We start from the raw sequence: 19,283 nt of genomic DNA, 5'->3' as shown, positions 1-19,283 counted from the left end.
AAAGTAAATCGTGACAGGTGCCACCTTTTAGGCGTTTACAAACTTCCAATTTCGTTTGCTATTCCTGTATTTCCTGAGTAGTTTCATTGTGAAAACAAAAAATTTTTTTCTAACGATTTGTTTTACATAAAAAAACAACCTGTAAAAGATATGGGTGTGTATGTGTTTGTGAAAACATGAGGGTGAGGCAGAATAAAAGTTAAGTTAAATAAAAATGTTATGCTGTATAAAACAATTCAAGACTTTGTAATAACGAGCTCCACTGACACCCATTTCCATTACACTAAGCCACTAAGCTTTGCACTGGTATTCATTATCTATAAATGTTGTAATCTTTATTGCAATTACGGTTAAACAAATATAAAAAAAGAAAACTTTAATACTGCATACAAATCACATATACACATGCATGTGTACATTTCTCAAAATAAGTACTATTCTTTTATACCATAATTTCCACCATTTGTGCAAAACATAAAAAACTGTAGCCCTTCCGTGAACGATTCAAAATGTTAGTAGTCTAATGTATATTCCAGTTCTAAAAAACTGCATACTACTTAATTTATCCCAGTGATCAGTAAGTCAGCAATGCCTATAAAACTGCTTTGCAATGATCAGTGTTTTAAAAAAGAACATTTTATAACATTCTGGTAATTGCCAAACTGTTTGTCATTTACCAACAACATGTCATATTTTTTTCATCCCTATGTCTTACATAAATGCTTACTTAATGGTGGAGAACTTATTCGTAAAAAAGTTCAGCATTTAGTTTTTGTTCTCATGTCATTTAGGCATGCACCATGACCAGATCTTCCCTCAACCTTTTGTTTTCACTTGCAAGTCCTGCTCTGCAGTTTTTGGATGCCATCTCAGGGCGTAAAACAGTCCAGTCAGTATAAATACAGTACTGACCACAATAAGAAGTAACACAGAACTAATACCAGCATCAGCATGAGAACTCATCCTTTATTTCATTAGATGTGGTAAGGATTATAAAATCATTTTCTGCACTTCACTTTTCTGTACTTCACAATTTCTTTTGCAGAAGCTAATTTCTTTCACATTTACTAAATACAAAGGATGCTTTATAAAGAGATTTTTATATTACAAGACTTTACATGCTAAAACATTAGCCAAATGCTTCTTAAGATATTTTACATCATTATCTGACTGAAATGTTTTCAAACTGTGATCATTCCAGGGATAATATATATATTGTCCTAGTTTTTATTTAACCACTAAGATTGGGCTGTGTTGATGAACACTGTATTAAAATGTAAACAAAACATCTTTCATTGAATTAGTATGCTTTTACCAAATGGAAGCTTTATAAATATGTTTCTCTAATTGAAAAATGTAATTAAAGAAAGATTTACAATAGTCTTATTTTCTGCTTTCTCAGAGCTGCAAGGTGTCTCAAATTAAATAAAGATTCATCTCTCTACAATTGTGAAAGTAAAGGTGGGTTTTTTATATTGTTATTTCATTTTATAGCTTGCATAAGTTGGAATGTAAGTGTTTGTGTGTGTTTGTGAACAGTTAAAAAAAAGTTATTTGAATGTATCAAAATAAGTGTTTTATGAATTTAGGTTCTTATAAATGTTATAAATGAAAAAGATTTATTAGACAAACATACTGTGCTTACCTTTTTGCATTACTACTATCTATTACTATCTATCTATCTACTACTACTATCTTCTTTGTGGTGCAGTCACTGCGAATCGTTAAAATAGTCAAGAAACACACACACACACACACACACACACACACACACACACACACACACACACACACACACAAACAAGAAACAAAAAAAAAGCATGTGCTATGACAGTTCATCATTAAGACATTTAGAACTGCAACACTAAAAAATCAAATAAATTAACAAATAAATAAATAAATAATTGGGAGCAGTTTCTCTTGCAGATGGCACGGTTGTTTCTGTCCTGGGGGTCAAGAGAGGTTGATGTAAACAAGCGGCTATTTCTATTGTGCAGTCAAAATTAATCCTAATCATATTAATTAGTTAATATAAACTGTGGAGTTCCTTTCTTCCCTTACAATATTCTTCAAACAGGAAGAACATTTTATGTATTTTAAAAGTATTTTTGACAGTTGTCATTGCTGTGACTTTGACATTGTTTTAAACATCTGCTGGTTAGAATGATAATTCCATATAAGTTTAACAAAAATCTAATACTACTTCTCAAAATACCTTTAGAATCTAATAATAAAAAAAGCTTTTTTTCAGTAACAAAGTCAGACAGGTCCAAAATAGCAGGTGTAAACAAAAAATAATCAAACATAAACTAGGGCAAAACAAGAACAAGAACAAAAATTAAGATGTTAATCAGCTTGGTATAAGCAGGGAACTGAGTGTAATACTTCAAAACTAGACAATAAAAAGTCAGGGAGTATTAAAACACAAACTTGAGCGAAATGACATAACAAGATGTACACATTAATTGAAATAAACAAAAAAAAAAAACACGCCCTTGTCCAGAGTGATGTACAAAAGTGCTTTGAGTCTCCATCAATGAATAAATCTACACTGATCTGCTTGAGATAAATCAAACTGCAACTTTAGAGTTTTTTTTCTTACAACAATGTCATGGGAAATGTCTCCAAGTTCCCTGAGGGAACGAGACGCTGCTTTAACAACACTCTGGGAACGCTTCCGTATCACTTCCGTATTCAAGCGTTGTCCACGCTCTGAATCACATGTGTAATCAGTCCAATGGAAAGCACGGCATCACTGGCGGGGCAATGTTACGTCAAGGAAGCTATAAAAAGCACATGGACTGGAACCGATGCCACCTTTTGAAAGGAAAGAAAGCACTACAGGGATGCCGGCAGTGTGGCCTGGAGACGCAGCATCTCGTTTCCTCAGGGAACCATGGTTACATATGTAACCTGGAGGCCTTCCCTTTCAGGAACTCGAGCTGCATCAACAGCACTTTGTGAATGAGTGTGCAATACCGCCAAACTGACCAGTCCATGCCTAGAGCACAGCTAGGTAGAAAGACAGAGGGGCCAGGAGTGGCACTGAGGTCAAGGTTATAAAACCTGACAGTGGTCAGCGGGGTGGACCAGCCTGCAGCACTGCAGATGTCTTGGAGAGAAACTCCAGAGGACCGAGCCTTAGAGGCTGCCATTACATTACATTACATTTGCGGCATTTAGCAGACGCCCTTATCCAGAGCGACGTACAAAAGTGCTTTAAATCTCTAGTAGTGAATAAATCTACACTGGTATGCAAGAATACAAACTCAATATAAATATAACTCGAATTCTACAAACTTGGAAAGTGCTAATTTAGGTATTTCAGGAAGAGGTAGGTCTTCAGTCGTCGCTTAAAGATAATCAGGGACTCTGCTGTACGGACATCTAGGGGAAGTTCATTCCACCACTTTGGTGCCAGAACAGAGAAGAGCCTTGAATTGTACTTACCTCTCATTCTGAGAGAAGGTGGTACCAGTCGAGCAGTGCTGGAGGATCTCAGACAGCGTGGTGCAGTGCGAGATGTGATGAGGTCACTGAGGTAAGATGGTGCTGGTCCATTTTGGCCTTGTAGGCAAGCATCAGTGTTTTGAATCTGATACGTGCAGCTACTGGAAGCCAGTGAAGGAGCGCAGCAGTGGGGTGGTGTGGGAAAACTTGGGCTGATTGAACACAAGTCGTGCAGCTGCGTTTTGGATCATTTGCAGTGGACGAATAGCGTTCAGGGGAAGACCTGCCAGCAGAGAGTTGCAGTAGTCCAGTCTTGAAATGACAAGAGACTGAACAAGCAACTGGGCAGCCTGTATGGACAGAAATGGTCGAATCCTTCGGATGTTATAGAGAAGAAATCGACAAGAACGAGCAACATTAGCGATATGTGGGAAAAAAGACAGTTCATTGTCCATAGTTACCCCAAGGTTACGAGCAGTGGCTGAAGGGGAGAGCAGAGAGTCATGAAGTGTTATTTGTAGATCTTGACCTGGAGATGAATCACCTGGGATGACCAGCAGTTCTGTTTTGCTGGGGTTGAGTTTAAGTTGGTGAGCCCTCATCCATAAAGATATGTCTGACAAGCATGCTGAGATCCGGCGGAAGCTGTGGTATCTGATGGAGGAAAGAAAAGATGAGTTGAGTGTCATCTGCATAGCAGTGATAAGAAAACCCATGTGAGGATATGACTTCACCAATGGAGTGGGTATAGAGGGAGAAAAGGAGGGGACCAAGTACCGAGCCTTGTGGGACACCAGTGGTGAGTCTGCATGGGGCAGATGTGGATCCCCTCCATGTTACCTGGTATGAGCGACCTTCCAGGTAGGAAGCAAACCATTCCCATGCTGTTCCAGATACCAAGGCTCTTGAGGGTTGACAAAAGTGTCTTGTGGTTGACTGTGTCAAATGCTGCTGAAAGGTCCAGAAAGATAAGTACAGATGACAGCTTGGCTGACCGAGCAGCATGTAGTTTCTCAGAAACAGCCAATAGGGCCGTCTCTGTGGAATGTGCCGCTTTGAACCCAGACTGGTTCGGATCGTGGAGGTTGTTCTGTGAGAGATAGACAGACAGTTGGTTAAAAACAGTGCGTTCAGAGATTTAGAAAGAAAGGAAAGGAGTGATACCGGTCTGTAGTTGTTGATGTCTGATGGATCCAGAGCCGGTTTCTTCAAGATAGGAATGACCCTTGCTTGCTTGAAGGTAGTTGGTACATAGCCAGATGTTAATGACCCATTGATGATTGTGGAGATGAAGGGCAGGAGATCTTGCGTGATGGTCTGGAGCGTAGTTGAAGGGATTGGATCCAGAGGACAGGTGGTGGGATTGCAGGATCGGATGACTTGCAGTATCTCATCTTCTGTTAAGGTTGAGAAGCTTGACAGAGACGTAGTGGATTGTTGGCTGTGTTGTGTAATCATTGTTGGAGAGGAAGTGAAGGTCTGGCAGATTTTCCTAATCTTCTCATCATAGAAGGAGGCAAAGTCATTAGCAGTCAGGAGGATGGAGCAGGTGCAGCAGGGGTTTAGTAGAGAAGAGAAGATGTTGTGAAGCTTACGAGGATCTTGTGCAGAGGCCTCAAGCTTTTCCTTGTAGAAGGCAGTTTTGGCAGAAGTCACCTCAAAGAAAATTTGGTCAGGAGTGCACGGTAAGATGAGAGGTCTACATCAAGCTGTGATTTTTTCCACTTCCTCTCTGCAGATCGGAGTTCTCGTCGATTACTGCGCAAAACTTCTGACAGCCACGGTGTGGGACAAGAAGTCTTCTTGGGTCTTGTAGTCAAGGGACAAAGGAGGTCCATGGTTGAGGAAAGAGATGAGAGGAAGGAGTCCGTAGCAACGTCTAAGGGTAGAGAGGAAAAGGAGACGGGTCAGGAAGAGATGAAAGAGTACATGAAGTTACAGAGGAGGGGAGATAGAGTGAAGGTTAGGACGGATAAGAGAGACATGTAAATTATTTTTAGGTTGAATAGGAAGAGTGATTAAAAGGAAACCAGGTGATGATCAGAGATTGGAAGTGGAGTGGCAGTCATGTCTGTAGCTGGAGTAGGACGGGTGAAAACCAGGTCCAGGACATTTCCTCCCTTGTGTGTTGGAGGGCAGCTGTTAAATGTCAAGGAGAAGGTATTCAGAAAAGGCAAGAGGCAAGATGACTGAAGTTTGTCGGATGGGAGGTTGAAGTCACCAAGAACTGTCAGCGGGGTGCCGTCAGAGGGGAAAGTACTGAGGAGCGTGTCCATCTCCGGCTGCCACACTCCGGGTTGAGTGCACTCTGACCCTGAAAGGAGCGGGGCGACCAAAGGACTCACGGTAGGAAAAAATAGCCTCCACAATCAATCTGCCGAGGGTCTGCTTGTTCACAGGGAGACGTCTCCATAGAGAGCCGTACCCACTCATTGGCCACAGCCACAGTCTCCGCAGCTGTAGGTGGGGGTGGACTATTGCACCCCCTGCCTGAGAGAGAAGATCCCACCTGAGAGGAATCTCCCAGGGAGGGTGATCGAGAAGGGCTACCAGGTCCGCGAACCATGGTCTGCCCAGCCACCATGGGGCCACGAGGAGAAGACAAGACTCCGTCTCGGGAAACTCTCTCCAGAAATCCTGGGAGCAGCGCGACAGGAGGAAGGCATACAAGCGCTGCGTCAGCCACACCTGTGCAATGGCATCCAGCCCTAGAGGGGCTGGCGGAGTAAGGGAGAACCAGAGGGGACAGTGCAACATCTCTTGAGTTGCGATCAGGCCACTTGAGCTCTGTAAAATTTCTTCCAGATCTGCTCCACCACTTTGGGGTGGAATCGCCATTCCCAAGACCTCAGCCCTTGCCTTGAGAGAGCCTGTACTCCTAGCCACCACTGAAATGGTCTGATGTGCAGGAGGCTGAGTGCACTCTGACCCTGAAAGGAGCGGGGCGACCAAAGGACTCACGGTAGGAAAAAATAGCCTCCACAATCAATCTGCCGAGGGTCTGCTTGTTCACAGGGAGACGTCTCCATAGAGAGCCGTACCCACTCATTGGCCACAGCCACAGTCTCCGCAGCTGTAGGTGGGGGTGGACTATTGCACCCCCTGCCTGAGAGAGAAGATCCCACCTGAGAGGAATCTCCCAGGGAGGGTGATCGAGAAGGGCTACCAGGTCCGCGAACCATGGTCTGCCCAGCCACCATGGGGCCACGAGGAGAAGACAAGACTCCGTCTCGGGAAACTCTCTCCAGAAATCCTGGGAGCAGCGCGACAGGAGGGAAGGCATACAAGCGCTGCGTCAGCCACACCTGTGCAATGGCATCCAGCCCTAGAGGGGCTGGCGGAGTAAGGGAGAACCAGAGGGGACAGTGCAACATCTCTTGAGTTGCGATCAGGCCACTTGAGCTCTGTAAAATTTCTTCCAGATCTGCTCCACCACTTTGGGGTGGAATCGCCATTCCCAAGACCTCAGCCCTTGCCTTGAGAGAGCCTGTACTCCTAGCCACCACTGAAATGGTCTGATGTGCAGGAGGCCACGTAGAACATTGTTGATGCACCTTGAGCTCCTGACACAGAACTGAGTTTTTAGTTTCAAACATCTGCAGTCATGCAAGGCTGCATTGTGTGCTTCAGGCAGGCCCAGATCATGTGATATCAAGTCACATGATAAGTTACTATATATACTTCATATATAACTATATATATTTTATCAGCCTTGGGCTGGAGCTTGGCATAGGAGGCTGTGCTGTTAAACTCTGGCATGAACATGTCTTCATGCCAGTTCATGACACCTTCCTGTCACAGGCCTTGAGAAGCCAAATTCTTGGCATCTGGCATTAGCAGGTCTTGAGAGGCTGCCTCATTTGCCTCAGCCATTAAATGGTCATAAGAGGCTCTGTTGTCAGTCTCAGGAGAAAGCTCTGCTGGGGAGGTTGTCTGGGCAACCTAACAGCCCACTAGCAGTCTTTGCTGGTATACGGGGACAATATATTATATATATATATATATATATATATATATATATATATATATATATATATATATATATATATATATATACAATTTTGTCTCTAGTGTCTTTGGACAGCTCTTTGGTCTTGGCCATGTTAGTAGTTGGATTTTTACTGATTGTATGGGATGGACAGGTGTCTTTATGCAGCTAACAACCTCGAACAGGTGCATCTAATTTAGGATAATAAATGTAGTGGAGGTGGACATTTTAAAGGCAGACTAACAGGTCTTTGAGGGTCAGAATTCTAGCTGATAGACAGGTGTTCAAATACTTATTTGCAGCTGTATCATACAAATAAATTGTTAAAAAATCATACATTTTGATTTCTGGATTTTTTTCCCTGTATATTTTCCCTGGGATTTTATGTCCCTGTATACCATCTAAGACTGCTAGTATATACAGTGTAATTATATATATATATATATATATATATATATATATATATATATATATATATATATATATATATATATATATAAAGTCTTCTAAGGATACAGACAAGTGAATAGTGTAAATAATAACATTTTATTAGTAACATAATTAATATTAGTAATGGCTGACAAGTCAAAATTAACAGACTTACAACATAAAACAGGCACAGTTTGGACAATAAAAAAAAAATTATTAAAATTTGAGCAAAACAAAAAAGTGAACTGAACTGAAATAAACTGAGATATCAAACATGAACCAAAAGCTCGGTATACACAATAAGATGAACATAGTTCTTGACAACTAGACAATGGAAACAGGTGCAAAGAAATACATCAGTGAATTAATAAATAAAATGGCAAGGATGGAGAAATAACATGGAGAAAAGATAGAGAAAAAAACACATGGGTAAAAAATCACAAAGAATATAGATTGTGCTAGTGCAGCAAGCCAAAATGTGCTCTGTGAGCTCCAGCAATGCAACACTTCACAACAGAGGGATAATCTCTGACACAGAAAGATGGACAGATGCAAAGGTGGATTTAGGGTCAAATCTGCAGGTAGCCAGACAATGGGTCTTTAGTTCCTAATTATTACTAAACTCCTTATAGATTCTGCTGAAATATTGTGCTGAAAAGAACAGATGGAGTTGGACAGACAGAATGAATCATGTTGTTTTGAATTTTCCCTCTTAGGTAGCTCTGAAAGTCTGCATGTGCAGTTTTAAAAAAGCAACAACAAATGCTGAAGAAAGATGTCTTCTAACAAAGATAAAACTAAAAGTATGTATTAACTTTTTTGGCAACTATATATATTCATTCATATATGTTTGATCATACTAATAAATGTTATCTTCAAATCTACTGTGTGTTACTTTATTTTATGTATAACAAAAGAATGTGGACCACAACCTACACCAGCAAAGAGGGGATCAAACCAGATTAGAGGTATGACATAACAGAACATAATTAATTTCAATTTAAAACTTTGGACATTGAGTTGGAGTTCAATATAATACAGATTTTATATTTGGTGTTAGTATGGGGTAACTACCAGATTTATTTGATTGATTTGTGACATGAAACACATAACCATATTATATCATAAATTATATAAAAAAGTTCAATCAATATCCAGTTGCCTAGCCCAGTTTCCAATCCCCAGGATAGTTTGCTGAGCAATAACAATGTTCCTGTGATGATTGAGAGCAAACATTTAATTAGATCCTTTTGCTTGAATGTTTACTCTGTACATTGTTTCATTAATGCCAGCACTGATCACAGTGGTCTAGTTGAAAAACATTTTAAAATATTCTTCTTTGCTGCTGCTTCAAAGAAATGGCCACAGGATGCACAAGGAGTAAGAGACGACCATGGCAAAGCACTGCCAAGGTCATGCGAAACCAAAGCACCGAACCAATCTTACAACAGCCACTAACAAAGTTTTTTCGTGAGCTCAGAAACGAGGAGCTCATGGAGGTTGTAACACGGGCCATAGAGAAGCTAGATCTAGCATGGGCAGCCAATGGGCAAAAAGGCCCACCATCCAGTAAGCTTGATGGAGCAATTTCTGCTCCCGGCATCACAACCTCCGCGTTGGGGTCTATAGTTTTTTCCATGTCCGACACACCGCGGTGTCCAGGTCCTGGGCAAAGCCTTTCTCGGCCTGCCCCTTTAGCCCCAAGATGGCATTGTACTCCAATGTCTTGGGGGTCAGGGATCATGGTTATGGAGCCATGCCATGGGTTGAAGAGATTCTAGCGGGCTATCTCTCTCAAGGCGTTGCCTCCTCCATGGATGCCAGCCCACCATAGCGGTTTTGCATACGTACTAAGCCAACCTTCTGTGATGGTTAGATGTGGGAGACATAATAGGCAGCCAGGTGCAAGAGCTCCGCCGTAAGGTGGACATGGCTCTCCAAGCCACTAAGGAGTCCTAAGCAGTCCATGGCTGCCCTAACCTCCACTGAGAGGCATTTGTGGTTCACCTGGTCAGAAATATATGACAGGGACAAGGCTGTGCTGCTGCTCGGCAGGGTAGTGCAGACACGTAGCGTCGCGCTCTCCCCCTGTAAGGGATTCGGCGTGGCACTCGGGTTCGAAGCCCCGTGAGGTCACAGATCTGAGGACTGTCATCTTCAATAAGAGGGATTTGACCTAAAGGTCCTGACAGGACATTCTGGGAGGTGACCCAGTGCCCGTCCCACTCCGCCCCTCAGGGAGCTGGTTTGTTAACCCTTCCATGAAATGTGCTTCAGGGCACGGCCTGCTCCAGCGAGCTCCCTTCCTTGGTTTTTGCCCGGCATCGTTGCAGACTAGGAGGACTCACCAATATCGGGTTCTTCCCTTTGGCCTTGCCTTGTCACCCCGCAACTTCACAAAGTGTGTGGATGTGGCTCTGGCTCCCATGAGACTTCAGGGCATCTGCATCCTCAATTATATCCATGATTGGTTGATATTAGCTCAATCAGAGCAGTTAGCGGTCCGGCATCGAGATGTCGTTCTCGCTCACATGAAGGAGCTAGGGTTTTGGCTGAATGCCAGGAAGAGTGTGCTCTCTCCATTACAGAGAACCACTTATCTAGGTGTCATTTGGGATTTGATGACTATACATGCTCAACTTTCCCCTGCCTGTATTGCATCCATCCTTACAGTTGTCAGGAAGGTCAGAGAAGGGCAGTCACTCACTCTAAAGCAGTTTCATAGACTGCTTGGGTTAATGGCAGCAGCATCCAATGTGATTCCACTTGGCATTTTATTCATGAGACCCCTTTCAGTGGTACCTCGGGGCCCAGGGTTCTCACAGAAGGGAAATCGCCTCCGTATGATCAAGGTCATACACTGAGCCTTATGTGCTTAGATGTTTGCAGAGTTCCCAGTTTCATATATCAAAGCCCTGTTCTGGGAGTCCCTGGTCATCGTGTAATGCTTATGATCGATGCATCCCTCACAGGGTGGGGAGCAGTCATAAGTGGCCACTCTGCCCAAGGTCTATGGGAAGGGCCCCATCTACTATGGCACATCGATTGTCTATAGATGCTGGCCGTGCTTCTGGCTCTGAAGTATTTCCTCCCAGACCCCAGAGGCCACCACATGTTGATCTGTTTGGAAAATGCCTCAGTGGTCTTGTACATTAAACCACCAGGGGGGTTGCGCTCACGCCCCTATACAGGCTGGCACTGTCCCATAAGGTTTTCCTTGCATCCCCAGACCCTCTAGGGCTGGAGACCATGGCACAGGCATGGCTCGAGGCTCTACTTGTATACCTTTCCCCCATTGCGCTGCTTTTAAGAGTTCTAGAGAGAGTTTGCCGGGACGAAGATTGTCTCCTCCTGGTGGCCCCATGGTGGCCGGTCAGACCATGGTTCGCGGACCTGGTAGCCCTCCTTGAGCAGCCTTCACGGGAGATACCTCTGAGGAGGGATCTCCTCTCTCAAGCAGGGGGCACAATTTATCACCCCCAACCAGAGTTATGAAGGTTGTGGCTCTGGCCCCTAAGGGGGTGCAGCTTCAAGGGTCAGGCCTCTCCACTGAGGTGGTAGAAACCATTCTCTTTTCCAGAGCTCCCTCCATGAAAACGTTGTATGCCGCAAGATGGCATCTGTTCACTGTGTGGTGCGCTCACAACCAATTTGACCCCGTCCACCCTAAAAGTCTACGTGTCTTCTGTTTCGGCGTATTGTGCCCCCCTGACAGGGCAATTATTTGGCAGAGACCCACTGCTGATGCGTTTTCTGTGGCTCCGGTACGACCTAGAATGCCTGGGTGGGACCTGGCCGCTGTGTTGGAGGCTCTATCTAAAGCCCCATTGAGCCCCTGGCCAAGGCTTTATGGATGCACTTCACAATCAAGACTGCCCTGCTATATGCTCTCTGAGGAGAGTAGGTGTTTTACAGGCCCTTTCTGTGGGCCCCCTCTTCCTGGAGTGTACTCCAGACATGGCCAGTGCCTTCCTGCACTATAGAGCGGGTTACAAAGCAAAGTGCCCCTGGTTGTCCCACGACCTATTAGGCTCCGGGCATTCTATCATAATCCATTTCAGTCCCCTCTGTCCTTTGACATAGCTGTGCCATTAAACACTTGTCAGGGACTGGTCAGTCTGCCGTCATTGGGTTCTTGCGATTGCAACTAATTGGCATTGAGATGCAGCTTGAGTTCCTTAAAGGAAATGTCTCTAGGTTAGGTATGTAACTCTAGTTCCCTGAGGGAACGAGACGCTGCGTCCCCTTGCCACAGTTCCGGTGTCATTATCACACATTATTTCAGAGTTTGGACAATGCAGTTACGTTCCCTCAGGGAACTAGGGTTAAATACGTAACCTAGAGAGAGTCTGCATGTAGATTGAATTTACCTAGGCCTAATGTTCTAGAGAGATGTATGCCACTTTGAATAATGACTGGTACTCTTAAGATTTTTTATGACCACTAGGACCATACAGATCTTCCTCTATTTCTGAGCACACAGTACAGGTTTCTTGATTCTCCAGATCTTTACAAGCCTTTCAAGGCCCTTGTTACAGCAGAATGAGTATATACACTGTAGCACCATGGGGAAATGTATCGAATTCTATTGTATGCCCTCCAACAACCTAGGGAGTTTAGGAGTTAAAGAAGACATTACATACTTGTCCTCAGACCACTAAATCTATTAAAATTGCCTGATTTTATCCAACCTTCCTAAGATCTCCTTTATCATCCATTGATGCAGCTGCTTTTATTAGATTTAAAACACAGAAGTGCACCAAAAGTGCACCAGCTTCTATCTTACTACAGTGACTCCAGCTCACTACTTTTTACTGCCTTTAGACAAATACTTAAAACCTAACTCTTCACTAATATCTAATAGGAAAAAAAATAAAATAAAGAATACAAAAGAATAAGGTGGAAATATTAGATCATTTCAGAAAACATTTGATCACAGATATTTCCATCCACATAAATGGACACACCATTTACATTCATAGTATTTCAAACAAAATATATCTTTATTTTCAGATGGACTTCTTTCATTTTGAAAACACTGGGACTTGAAAAGTACTACCCAAACAAGCTGACTCTGAGGATTTTACTGGAAATTAACAGTGCTACTGTGTCCAATGAAGAGATTGACTCACAGCAAGCAATACCATGGGCCTTCCTAAGAAAGTTACTAATGGTTAATTCAAAATCAAGAGCTGTACTATCTGCACTTTGTGAAAATTATACAACAAATGCCTTGTTTAGTGAAGAGGACAATGATGGTAGTCTAAACCTTTTAGATCTTCACACTGCCCTCTTCTTTTGTGCAGATAGTTTTCTTCAGCAAGAAATGGCACTGAAAATGTCAATGTGCCAGTTTGCGACACCACTGTTGTTGCCTCAAGGAGCACATAATCAGTGCACTTTTATGTTATGGGCTCATAGATGTATCATGAAAGAATGGCGCCCCCATTCAATGTCAGAGTCTAAGGAGTTTGTTGAGAACAGTGTTGTTCATGCAAAAATTCCCTTGATATCTTTTGTGAGGTTAAATAACTGCAGCTTGTCCAAGTCACACATTTTGAACCAAGTGCTTAACAATTCAGAGCAGCAGCATGACTTCTTTTGTCATCGAGAAATGATTGGAGGATCTGCTTCGAGGCTAATTTCTAATGGCATGGTTGAAATATGCTGGAATCTTCCATCTGGAAACCAAAGCATTGATGTTTTTCCCGAGGCAGTGGCTATTGCTAATTTAAGAGGAGATGCTAGTACTTTTGAAACACAATTCAGATTCCTCACAAAGGTATCAGCAGCTCTCTTTGTGTTCCTGGACAGTGCTGATGAAAATGAGCAACGGTTGTTGGCCTCTTTACGAGGAATAAAACCCGAAATATTTCTTGTGGTCAACTCACAGAGAAATATGAACCAGACTGTGAAGTCATCCATTGAGACAGTAATTGATGCTCTGCAAGTGGAAAGAGATCACATCATTCTAAAAAGCCAAAAAGTGAATTTGGCTGCATTTGCAAAAATGATAAATTCTTCCATTAAGACTGTTCTAAGTGGAAGTCAAGAATCATTAAGCATTGATTCCATGAAGAAGACTGCTCAGGAGTTAGGTCTTGCCATTGATGAGATTCAAAGTAAAGCTTGTGTATCAGCAGAAGCAAGTGCAGAGAAAGTCATGAAAACTATTGGAGTTCATCCAGTAACAGACTATAAAAAGACACAGTTGCCATTACAAGGTGAAAATTGGAAAAGGCTGGCTAAAATAGAAAAGGAGATGTGCAGATTAAAGAATTCAGGAGAAATGAGCTTGGAGAAATATAAAGTTCAACTTCAACAAGAAAAAGATGAAATTTGGAACAAACAAAGTCAGTACAAAATGACATCAACAATGGAGATCTTTATAGATACTTTGTTGATGTCTGATGATACTGAGCGAGCCTTCTTTCTGAAGTGGATGGGACTAAAATTGGACATGCAATCACGCAAACACATATCTAACCTTCGACGCAAATACAAAGATTATGACCAAAAGAAAGACAAAGCAAGCATTGCCAAATTAGACCAGGAACTTCTTAATTGTTCACTTGGCATAGAGCACTACATGAGAGAAATGGGACAACTTTATGAGTCTGCATCATTTGGTTCAAATAAAATATCAGACAAAATCCTCAATCTCCCAAAACTGGCTGCCAAAATGCTTCTAGCTGGGTCCCCTCTTGAACTACTAGATGGAGATGCCTCAAATATCCCAGAGAAATGGGTGAGCGATGTTCTCATGGAGCTTCACAGGATGGTTGGACAAAAGAGCCGTTTGCTGGTTCTGACTGTGTTAGGGGTTCAGAGTACTGGTAAATCAACATTGCTCAACACTATGTTTGGAGTTCAGTTTGCAGTGGGCAGTGGTCGATGCACACGTGGAGCATACATGATTTTCCTTCCAGTGGATAATGACTTGAAAGAGGAGTTACTTTGTGACTTTGTCCTTCTGATTGATACAGAGGGTTTGAAATCACCAGCACTGGCACAACTGCAAGACAGTTATGAGCATGACAATGAACTGGCTACATTTGTGATTGGTCTCAGTGATGTAACCATCATCAATATAGCTATGGAGAATTCCACAGAGATGAAAGATGTCTTGCAGATTGCAGTTCATGCTTTTTTAAGGATGAAGGAAGTTGGTAAAAAAACAGTCTGCCATTTTGTCCACCAAAATGTTGGTGGTGTTTCAGCATACAACAAAAACCTGACTGAACGGAAACAGCTCATGGACCAACTAAATGAGATGACAATGATTGCAGCGGAGATGGAAAAAAAGCCCAACATAAAAAAATTCAAAGATGTCCTGGATTATGATGTGGAAAAGAACAACTGGTATATACCAGGCCTATGGCATGGCACACCACCAATGGCACCAGTAAATACAGGCTACAGTGTGGCAGTTCTTGATTTTAAGAAAACCCTCTTGGGGGTCCTTAAAGCTAGAAAGGATGAAGAACTCTCTCAGATCCCAGAGTTCCTGCAATGGATTAGTAGTTTGTGGAAGGCAGTGAAGTTTGAGAACTTCATTTTTAGTTTCAGGAACACACTTGTAGCCCAAGCCTATGACAACCTTTGCAAAGAGTTTTCAGACTGGGAGTGGTCTTTCAGAAGATGTATTCAGTCCCTGCTCACAACTGAAATAGTTCAAATATCTAACAGTGACACAAGTGGTAATGCTGAGGCTGTCGAGCTTCTTGAAAAGAAAGCATATAAAGAGGTTTCCTTGCAAACAAATGCAATTAATGCAAAACTAAAAGAGTACTACAAAAAGAAAGACCGTCATGTATACTTGGTGGAAAAATACAAAACTGATTTTGCTAATAGCATCAAAGGTCTGGAGAATGAAATGAAAGCTGAAGTGCAAAAAAGATTAGCTGCTGCTCTTGAGATGAGAGGTAACAAGAAGAAATTAGCAGACATCCACAGAAAGCAAACGGCAATAATTGAGTGCCAAGTCCTTCAACTACTGCAAAATTTCAAACATCGCAGAGATGAGGTGTCTGACGAAGAGCTCACTGCAGAGTTTGAGAAAATGTGGAAAAGGGAGATGGCAAACATCACTGGTCTGAAAGAAGTGGATGTTCCTGCAGATATTTTGAAGCAACTACGTGAAAGTTTTGGAAATCGCAAAGTCATGGAAGACTTGCAGAAAATTCAAGATTTGACAAAGTATGGGCAAGGAGAATTCCAGGTCAAAGAGCAACATATAACTTTGAAAAATAAATTCCATAGTTTCTTCACACAGCGTAGTGCAAAACAAGAGCTAGAGAACATTGCAAATGGGATAATTAAGTTTTGCAGTCAAACCATTAAGCAGCATGCACAAGAAAAATGTGATTACCAAAGTACGTTTACAAAAGATGTGCTGGTGGAAATTGATGAGCAGCTACAAAAAGAGCGTTCAAAAATCAATATGGCATTTGAACTCGACCTTAATTTGCACATTTGTGGCATTGCTTCTCGAAAATTCCGTGAGATGCAAAAGAAATTCCTCATTGAGCAGAATCCCATCAAACATTTGCAGAAATTCAAGAGTAAATATCTCTCTGATTTCATTGATTTGTACAGAGAGAAGGACCAGTGCCATAGGAAAGCACAAGACTTCACTCAGCTCTGTCTTAAGCCAGCAGTGGCTGAATACATTGACAAGTCCCTCGGACCTGACATTGTTGATGCAGTTTTGCTGAACAACCCATCTGAGTACAGTTCTCGAGTTCTGTTTCAATACAAAATTCAAAAGGAGCTAATGGAAAAACCAAACTTTGATGATTTTAAAAGTACATCTTACAATACAATGCTTATGTCAAAGATTGGATATACAATCAAATTGTTAAATGCCTTTCCAACGACATATCTCTGCCAAATTTAAAAATGAAGAAGTTGGACATCATAATGAAAGAGATCATGAAAGCAATGGAAATCTCTAAGCTTGATGACAATGGCTCTCCTTTGCCTGATAATGCAGGTGGTACAAAAAGGTTGATCCAGAACTTTTGCAAATCCATGAGCGGTTTCATTTCAATATCCATGAATACAGTGGAGGGGGTCTTTTTTCAAAATAAAAGCTGTTGTTGTACCTTTACCAAAAGTCTCTATGAAAGTATAAATGACATGAAACAACAGTTAATAGATGAGATATTCAGATTAACTGATGTCAAAGAGACTCTGAGCAATACCTCTGTGAATCCCACAAATGAGCTTTTCAAGAGGGTGTTTGGTTGTGGAATGCTTTGTCCATTTTGCAAGACACCCTGTGAAGCAGGAGGAAAGAAACATCAACATCACCATGCAGCTGTGCATAGGCCAAGAGGACTTGTCTTCTGCAGAGCTTTGGAGAGTAACATACTTTCTGAAGAGATTTGTACATCTAGTGTTGGTGGCAATGGGGTGTTTCAAAGTCATGAAACAGATTTCCAACCACATCCTTTCAAAGATTACAAGAAATACTACCCTGACTGGCATATTGCACCTGACATGTCAATAGAGGCCTCAGATTACTGGAAGTATGTGCTGGTTACATTCAATAAGCAGTTTGCTGAAATGTATGAAGCATTGCCAGCTGTGTATCCAGATGCATGGAATAAAATCACCAAAAAGCAGGCTTTAATTAGTTTGAAGCACATGTTTAATATTAAATAATGAATGAATGGAAAAATATCAAGCATAAATATTGTCATTTGTGAAGAGAACTTTATCACTTACAGTTTCATCACTAATGGTTTCGCTTATGAAAATCAGAAATTGCAATACTAGTTATGTCTGAAATTTGAAACATCTTTTTAAAATAAACATTAAATCTTTATGCTTGCAGTGATTAAAAATAGGGTTTAGGGTTTTAGCTAGACTTTTTTTTCGATATTTGAATTATGTTTGTATCTGTGATGTTAATTCAAATGTGTTAATTATTGTCAGGATTTCTGCCCTTTTTGTTTTACCCACCAGATGTCGCCATTGTGTCCCTGTCGTTAACAATTGTTTGCACCTGTGTTTAAATCGACCCCAGTCTATTTAATTTAAGAAAAATGCTTTGTTTGAGCTCTTGAAAATGTTTTTTTCTTCTTCTTTTGAGTTGTGGATTTACTTTTGCTCTGTCTTTTTCTAGACCAGATTATATTGGAATATATATTATATAGTCCTTGTTTTGGGAAGTATTTATTTCTTTTTCTTTTTTTTTTATTATCTATTTCTGTGTTTATATTTGGACTTAAAATCTTTTTTGAAACTCTCAACCCCTTTGAATATGTCTCTGCACTTGGATTCATACACCCTCTGTGGCAAACTGCCAGAAATCCAGCCTCACTCGGCCAACCCCAGTTCAACCCAAGATCCTCAGTTATGTCATGTTAGTAGTTTTATTCTTAGTTACAATTATTCCAACTTTATGAATGTTACAACTATGTTAAGTACTTTAAATAGACGTATTATTCAAAACACACTGTATGAATATGTTCATAATGTAACTGCATAAATGACACCATATCTATCAGTTAAGGTTACTGTGTGAATGCAAAGTGATTTACAAATAAACTACTTTTAACAAACTGAATTCCTCATTCTTTTGAATTGTCATCTTATACAAGTGTATGTAGTATTAAAAATGTTTATTGAGCTTTACTTGTAAGCATATCACAGATGTAGTGCAAATAACATGACAAGACAAAGGGCATTATGTGGGTGGAATATATATCAGTTTTAAATTTGTCGTTATTTTTCAGACAGCCTCATACAGAGCAAGGCATGTCTCTTATTTATGCTAAGAAGCAGTTAAGAGGGTTAATGGAAATGCCTAATCTTCCAGCAGTGACTGCTGAGTGATGAGAACTCATGACTTTTCTCAAGTCAAGTGTTGAGCAAAGTCTCTGCACTACCATTACAGTTACCTTTTATGTTGCATTTTAAAATTAAAACATAAAAACAAACCATTTTGTTTAAATTTTTAGTATTTGCCTTAATCCAGAGCAACTTACAATGATCTCATTCATAGAACTGAGGCTTTACCCTTTAACGCCAAATGTATTATATTTGATACATTGGTTTCTGAGACCTCTGCACCACCTGCAGCAACAATACTTTCCTCAAAAACCTGTTGACTAGACCTGTTGTCTTCTGCCCCCAATTGGAGTTATCTATGCTCTCCAGTTAATAGCAGGCTTTAGGCAGGTTTTTCCAATACGGTATATGTCTGCCTTCATAAATTGACATGCTATATTTTTGCAGGGAGATCTTTGCAGATTTTGAAAAAGTTTTGGTAAAAATAAAGTTTATGATGTTACTGATTTTAAATATGCATGTATTTTTTTAAAGCAAATAATAAATATTTATATTTTTTAAAGAACGTTAAAGTAAAATTGTTAAAAATATGTGTATCAAATATGATTCAGCAGGT

General features: G+C 41.1%; 1 protein-coding gene across 1 annotated transcript; it reads left to right on the top strand.

Moving 5' to 3' along the window:
- The first annotated feature begins 921 nt into the window (after window positions 1-921).
- LOC124389981 (up-regulator of cell proliferation-like) lies at window positions 922-16,904 on the top strand. The gene is made up of 5 exons (XM_046855632.1): window positions 922-983; window positions 1,403-1,461; window positions 8,584-8,670; window positions 8,785-8,835; window positions 12,881-16,904. Exon 5 carries the CDS (start codon window positions 13,038-13,040, stop codon window positions 16,764-16,766), a length of 3,729 nt encoding a protein of 1,242 aa, XP_046711588.1. The 5' UTR covers window positions 922-983; window positions 1,403-1,461; window positions 8,584-8,670; window positions 8,785-8,835; window positions 12,881-13,037; the 3' UTR covers window positions 16,767-16,904.
- Window positions 16,905-19,283: the final 2,379 nt, after the last annotated feature.

This window comes from Silurus meridionalis, chromosome 8 (assembly GCF_014805685.1).
Source record: "Silurus meridionalis isolate SWU-2019-XX chromosome 8, ASM1480568v1, whole genome shotgun sequence".
In the NCBI taxonomy this organism is placed as follows: domain Eukaryota; kingdom Metazoa; phylum Chordata; class Actinopteri; order Siluriformes; family Siluridae; genus Silurus; species Silurus meridionalis.
This window is presented reverse-complemented; position numbering and strand designations above follow the sequence as displayed.

Excerpts from the sequence above, each read along its gene's own strand:
- LOC124389981 (XM_046855632.1), top strand. The coding sequence starts at position 13,038 with ATGGTTAATTCAAAATCAAGAGCTGTACTATCTGCACTTTGTGAAAAT.